Source organism: Lupinus angustifolius, chromosome LG04, assembly GCF_001865875.1.
Source record: "Lupinus angustifolius cultivar Tanjil chromosome LG04, LupAngTanjil_v1.0, whole genome shotgun sequence".
Classification (NCBI taxonomy): domain Eukaryota; kingdom Viridiplantae; phylum Streptophyta; class Magnoliopsida; order Fabales; family Fabaceae; genus Lupinus; species Lupinus angustifolius.
In genome coordinates, this window is record NC_032012.1 from 13,405,952 (window position 1) to 13,413,784 (window position 7,833).

A 7,833-nucleotide genomic window follows, 5' to 3' on the forward strand; every position below is an offset into this window, starting at 1 on the left:
AAACAATCCCCTCACATACAACCAACAACAAATACTCATACACAATTCCCTTAACAATCCACAAAGTCACTCAACCTTCATCCCAAAAACCCACGTCCAAACACTCACCCAAAAATAACCCAAAAACCAAACCACATAATCATATCCCACGGCCAAACAAAAATCCAAAACAAAAACCAATCAAAAATATAACAAGTTTCAAGGTGCAAAAATCCCATATTCTTCTCAAAGACTTACATTCAAGAACGATCAAAACAAAATTCCGAATCCTCTCAAATGTTAGTTGTGAAACTTTAGTATTTCTCTTTAATGTGTTTTGTAGGATTTAGAAAGAAAAAGAAAAGAGAATAAAGACTCATGGTCCAAGAAGAAAAAGAAGTCAAACTCAAGGTGCTCAAGCAAACAGCTTAGCGTGGACCAAGCTACGCTGAGCTGACCTGGACGCCAACTTGGCACGGTCAGACCCAACATGACTCAGTCAAACCAACCTGGCACAGACCAAGTTGCTCAGGCAGACAGCTTAGCGGACCTGCTTGACCGCTCAGCCTAGCACCAGACAAAGTCTGACATGGTCAAAACAAGTGCTTGGCACAGTTAGATACAAGCCTGGACACGCCCAAGCTGCTCAAGCAGGCAGCTCAGCGGTGCCACATGTGTGCTCAACGGTGAACCAGACACCTGACCAGGTCAACAAGCACCCACGTCTCAGTCAGCACGTTCAAAGCTGCTCAAGCAGGCAGCTTAGTGGTGCCACATGTGTGCTCAGCCATGTGCACCAAGAATTAACTTAGTCATCAATAAACCATGTAAATCTGAATTTTAATGGTTCCAAAACCATCATACAATCTCATTAAGAACTCATAGAGTTGCTCTTTTCTTTAGTTTCAATTAATTTTCTTACAATGTTGCATATACACTTCCCGTAGGTCGATTTCAACATGGACAAGACAGATTAGATTTCATCCTAGATCCCTCACAACTTTTTATACTAGGCAGAGATTGAGGCCTTTTCTTGACGTGTGGTGGTGAGCACTCGCTTGAGTTTATGAGTTTGAGTAGCACTTTCTTTACCAAAACACTCTTCCAAGTCCTTCTGTGTTTCTTTAATAGTGTTAGCATATTTTACGCTATTTCTTATCTCCTTTTCCATGGTTATTGTTAGCCAACCTTTGATCATGACATCACAATTCTTCCAAGGCATTAGATCACATGAACCTTCATCGGGAATTTTTATGGTTCCATCAATGAAGCCAATTTTATTTTCTACAAAAATGAAATTGCTTGTCTCTTGTAACCAATCTGCATAGTTGTAGTCATTTAGGGTGTCATTCACATGCATTTGTCATGGATAATCAGATGCAGGTATATAGTAAATAGGGTTGGGGTCTGTTGATGATAGAGAAAAGAACCGGTTGACATTTCTTGAGTATTTTTATTCATTTTGTGTTTACTGACAGGTAATGGAGGCTAGGTTTTCTTTTAGGATCAAGGTTTAACCTGCTCTAGTGTTATGATAAAATTAGGAGACTTGTTTATTCACTATGATTTGGGGAATAAATAATGAGGAAATGTAATAGAATATATGAGATAATGTAACCCAATCCCACAAAATAAGGAAGAGATTAGAACAAAATAAAAAGAGATTTGAACAATATATATAATACCCTAAAATAACTAATATCAAATAATGTGGATAAATAAGGAAAATATCATTTCGTTCATGTTCATGATTCTTTGGTATTTAAGTTAAACTTTCTTTGATCTACACTCATTTTTATTGACATTTAGAAGCATCCTCTTTTGATTGAGTATATTTTATAGGATGTTATGAGATAATACTATTAACTTTGACTACAGGTTATTCTTAGGAATGGTAACAGGGTAAAACGATTGTGGGCAGTAGGTATTAGGTTTGTGCGGATACACAATGGAATCTTAAGTTTAAATATATATATATATATATTTATAAATTTGTTAATACTTAATAAATATATATAAAATAATTATAACATGAATAATAAAATTTATATACATATTAAATATATTATTAGATTTTAATCACTATAATTCATTATAAAATAGATAATATATAATTATAAATAAAAAGTAAAAACATTTAAGTAAAAAATGAATAATAAATATGCAGTATATGTGGAGTGAATATCATAATACTCATTTTCACTCTAAGCTAATTTTGTACATATTTTAGTGGGTGTCGCCAGAACTAGTATTTTTGCTATGTGTAGTTATTCTATCTATCTATGATAGTTTTTTAGGTTAATATGCATGTTCATAACATACACTGTGGAAAATTATGGATCTATTTGTGTTAAAATATGCATACACTATAATAGTTTAGACAAAACGGTTTGTAAAATTACCTCAGGAGACTGTGATGGCTTTCGAAAATTATCCTTCAAAAGTATGAAGGTCCTACACGCGTATCCACACCGAGACCAATCTTTGTTGTATCAACACTTGATTCGTGAAAAAATCAACTCAACACTACTATATTTCAAACAACCCAAAAATTAGGATACAAACTTTTTTCTTTGTGTGAGTGTTTTGAATCACACGTGAGGTTTGGTTTATATAAAACCAAAATCTCCCTCATACAATTTAGTGCCAATTAATCACACATTAATTTAGCATAAAATCAAAACTTCATGAATCCATTTAATGCCAATTAATCGCTCATCAATTCAGCATAATTTTTTGGTTTTTGGTTTTCAAAATTGACTATCAGTTTTAAACATTTGAAATATTACAATTAAGTCACACTTAATTATATTAAAGATGATTGAATAATATTATTTGTATTTTCGGTGCTAGCAAAAAATACAATAATATTTCACTTAAAAGTAAATATACAAAATTAAACTATTTAATTTAATCAATAATATTTTCTTGTCCAACAAAAATCAGAACACTCGTTAGTGTGTGACCCCGTAGGTTCATTACTAAACCTGTAGTAAATTAATTTACTAATCAAGGTTGGCATGTAGCAACACTCCTTAACGACCGGATAGAAATGAAGTAATATCTTTTACTTTAAAACCATTAGAAGACTAATATAATATTTCCTTCCATCTTTACAACTCTATGTTAACTCTAGAATATGGTATAATTGTCAAATTCTAATAAGTTAACTCGTAGTGAATGACTTAAGAAACTCATTTCTTCATTCATTCATTTTCCCTTGGCCAAGGTCTTTATTTCTATAGAGTTCAAAGTCATTACCACGAGTTGATGGATTCTTTCTTGATTAGCCACTAATTCTACAAGGATTTAATTATACTCAATAATCATTCAACTAATATCATAAGGCATTAGGTGTCTGATATCGAAATATAATAAATAACTTGTTAATTACTATGATAATCTCAAGTCTAAGGAAAATATATATTTCTTCACAAGAATATCCTATTGACGATTCAAATGTAATATATTAACCAATAGGAATTCTCCTTTGAGTCAGTTCAATGGTCATATTTCTATATGCACCATTATGTGTTATTTAATAAATGAGATATATTAATCATTATCTAATAAAGACCATTACACATATATTGATCTATCCGGATTAATAGTATTCTAAGGTCAATAATCCTATGATAAAGAACGATTTGGATTAAAATTATAAAAGATTTATTTCTCATTATTATAATCTCTATTATAATAATAAATCTCTAATTTTAATCAAGGATTTTGATATTAATTATTTTGATAAATAATGAATATGATATTAAGATGATAATACATATAACTTTATTATTATAAACATGACAAATTGGTTATTGGACATACATTATATCCCCACAAATTTAATTTGAGATAATGATGATTTGGGTGGCATAATGACACGCCACATCTGCCTATTAGATCTGTCCTGGACTGACTGATGGACTTCTTTAATGATCATGGACGATAACAAAATCCTAATGGAATAAAAAGTGACGTGCAAACATCAAAGTAAACTTCAGGATCCTTGACAAGTTCTCACTAATTTCGGTTATTTATTGTCACTCGTGGCTGTTTTGATATTTTGCAATGATATTAAACCATTTGTTTCATTTGTGAAAGACTCATTTGTCATTCATTAAGAACTGCATTGAAGCAAAGCTCATTTGTGAAAGACTCATTTGTCATTCATTAAGAACATGTTCAATTCTTAAACTCAAAATCAGGAAGCTAATTAGGATGCAATAATATTACAAAAGGACTTTATTATCAGGTAAAAATAAATTGATACAATTTGTAAAAATAAAAATGTAAAAAATCAATAAAGATTAACAAGATATGAACACAAACAAAAGCAATATTTAGAATGAAAACGAGTCATTTCACAGACATTCAAAGTTAGGTTCATTGTTACTGAGTCTTTCCCTGTGTTGCTTGAGAAGGAGTAGCACCTGTATACAAAGACCTTAGCTGTCTGCATATGAGCTTACTGTTATGGATAGCCAACTGAAGTTCTGCATCACTTGACCACCATTGTTCCAGTCCATGAGCTTCATGAAATTTCTGCTTTTCCTTGTTCACAACAAACAGTTTTGCTGCAACTTGACCATTTGCTAGACCAGTATTCTCTTTATCAGCACCAAATTTCTCTGCTTTTCCATCAGGGTCAGTATAAGAGCAACAAATATAATCACTGTTGTTTACATAAAGATGAGGAACCCATTTTCCAACCTCAAAACCACCATTCTTAAAACTAGATAATCTAGGTATCCAACTCTTAAGTCCTACACCCAATGTCTTCTCTCCATCATTGTTGACCAGATCTTCTTCACTACTAGAAGGAATCATAGATTTAAGTCTGTTCCAAACAAACTCGGCCTTTTCTCCAATATTTCTGAGACTCATGGCTAACGAAACAGAAGGTGGGTTGAATAAATGTGTCTCCACATAAATACCTTCTTTTGCTAATGCCTTTCCAACTTGAAGGGCAAATCCGGCACCCAACGAATGCCCTGCAATGCAAACATTGCTGCTTCCGTATGATTCGGAAACTGATTTTAGTACCTCCAAAGCTACTTTAAATCTAACAGAACCCTTTAAGCTTTCCCAAGCAAGAAATCGGAGGTCGTCTTGAATATCTCTTCTCATTGTAGCACTTTTGAGTATTGTTCCCCTTAGGGCTAGAACAGCTCTTGGAGCACCACTTGGTCTAATTAGTACAAAGTCGGCCATTGCTGCAGATCGATCCCATTCAAGTATTGCACCAAAAATTGATCCGTCTCTTTCATCAATCAATGTTTTTGTGAGCTTGTACTTGAAGGGAATCCACCACTTTGGAGCTAGAGCATTTTCTTGTAAAGTTTTCTCCTGTCTATCAAGTTCTAATAAGTAGACGGCCTGTATAAAGCATGCAATGACAGTTCTTTTATAATTTGCATTCTTCCTGTATACAACAAAAATATTTATCAGTGCTAGGCATGAAATTAAAGAATGTAGAAGAATCATTATGCTTGACTATGATGTCGAAAAATGGAAAACAAAGATTAAGGGACTCTTACTAGTATGATACTTTATGTTTTGTTTTCGAGTTAGTTTTCGAGGGCAATGGAGGGAAGAGAAAGGCTTGTGAGATGGCTCTTCTTTTTCCCTCCCCTCCCAAACCCAACTCGCAAACAAACCTACTCTCAAATGCAAAAAAGAAATTAACAAAAGTGAAAGTACAAGGAAAAAGAGATAAACAAAGGCATATCTATACTTGCATTATACTTGCACGGGAGATACAGAGGTAATTTTCATCACAAAATCCTAATAAAATGGATTTCAAATCCTCAGTGATCCTTGCAGAGATATTGAGTTGACTTAATTCAGCATTAGTTTGAAAAATAAACTGAAAAAAGTCTCTCTTTGATTATGCAAAAGCCTAGTTCAACAATATAACATGATTGTAACAGGTATTGTGTAGATGATTATATGAACCAACTCTATCCAATAGAATTCCAGATAATAAGCATCTTGTTTATTTGAAGCATCGAAAGAATTAATAGTATCTGAAGGAGCTCAACTATTTTCAATAGTTTTTTTATTCCTTCAAAATCAAAGATACTACAACTATTCAGAACTTCACCATATTTGATTCAGAATGTTCTTTTAATGCAAGTCCATGTTCTATACCTCAAAACAGAACAATCAATTGTATACAACGGAATTGCTGAGAGTTAATAACAATAATAATAAGTGCAACAAAAAAACTATCTTCTACCTGGGAAACTATATAAATGATCAGTGTTACTTGATTTGAAATGTATTTTTTCTTGAAGTTTTTGTTTCGTATTATCAATTTCAATATTAAACAGAGGGAAGAGTAGAAAAATCAATCCAATAAACACCCATGTTATAATTAAAAAATGGAAACTGAAACTACAAAACAAAAAAGGGAAAAAATCCTCTATAGTAAGCAAATCAGTAGAAAGGAATTTAATCAAGGAAATAAAATTGAAGGACCTTTATTATCATTACCCATGCCACCCCAAGTAAATATAATATCGAATGCATAATTCTAAGTCCAATAAAAATAGATACATCTCATTTATCATTGACCTCTGCAGTTTTGGAAACCACTTGAAAGTTTTTATCTATGGTCCGTACTTCATTTCAAATTTCAGCATGGATGCGGCCCCAATACTGTAGTTGCGGTTACTGCCACAACCACATCAAACCATAAGTGCGGTGTAATACTGAATCACACAGATGTGGCCGCATCAGAACGCAATGCACATCAAACCGAATTTGGGCCACACCGCAATCGGATCAGACCATATCGACATCAGAATTTTTTTTTTTTTTTTTTACTCACAAAAATAATTGATACCATCTCATTCTATCATTTAGATCTCTAAATTCGAAGAAATTATTTTTTATTATGATAAACAAAAACTCAGTAGATAAATTTTGCTATATTTTCCATTCGAAGACACTTACTTCAGTCAGAAACAGTAAATCCAAACATGCTGTAAACGTAAACCAGTTGAAGAGGTTTTCTAAATTTTCATTGCATCATAGTTCCTTCAATCAGAAACCACCAATTCCAAATTATCTGCAATCCCATTTGCTAAAGTTTGCAACTTTTTGCTCAAAACTTAAAACCCATTTCAGCTAACAAGTTGAAAATGGATCACAACACAGACTTTTTCAGATAGAGGTAACGCATGCAGAAAATAAAACAGAAATAAAAAAGCTAAATGAACCACATATTCATTTATATAAAGTTAGTAAGTTACCAACTAGAACTGATGAGGTCTCTCCAATTAAGATTAGCCAAATTGCGAGGGCCAGAGACATGAAAAGCGTAAGGGTGTGGCTCTTGTTGTTGAACCCTTTCTTCTTCTTCGCTTACTTGGTGTGTGGATTCCATGCTAATGCTGAAGAGAATGCGTTTGGGACTTTCTCTACTCTGCAAGTGCCTTAATGGAAGAAGAACCGTTGGAGCTTTCCTTTGTTGGAACTTAAAATAGCACTTAATACATTTTGTGTTTTCTTAGCAGAGATCCCACTATGCAACGGTCAAATTTCCTTCTAATGAGGCCGTTTTCTTTTAATAAAATATAATTATGAGAAAAAGAACGGATTATGTATATGAGGGAAAAAATGAATAGAGTGAAAGGTTCAAAAAGTTTTATATATTGTGTCATTATCTATGGTATATTTTTTATTATTATTTATTTTTAATACTAAAAGATATTTTATTCTTTTTATGAGAATAAATATTTCCGCATACCAGAAGTAACTTATCTTCCTTCAGCCAGTAAAAATATCACATGTGTACTATTTTGTTTAGTTTTAAAATTATTTTTATAGAAAATTATTTTGATAGGA

At 32.6% G+C, this 7,833-nt stretch overlaps 1 protein-coding gene across 1 annotated transcript; it reads right to left on the reverse strand.

Annotated features, from left to right (window-relative positions):
- Positions 4,369-7,454, reverse strand: LOC109345911 (GDSL esterase/lipase At4g10955). Its single transcript, XM_019585183.1, has 2 exons — positions 7,239-7,454; positions 4,369-5,404 (listed from the first exon to the last, which is right to left on the reverse strand). Exons 1-2 carry the CDS (start codon positions 7,370-7,372, stop codon positions 4,372-4,374), a joined length of 1,167 nt encoding a protein of 388 aa, XP_019440728.1. The 5' UTR covers positions 7,373-7,454; the 3' UTR covers positions 4,369-4,371.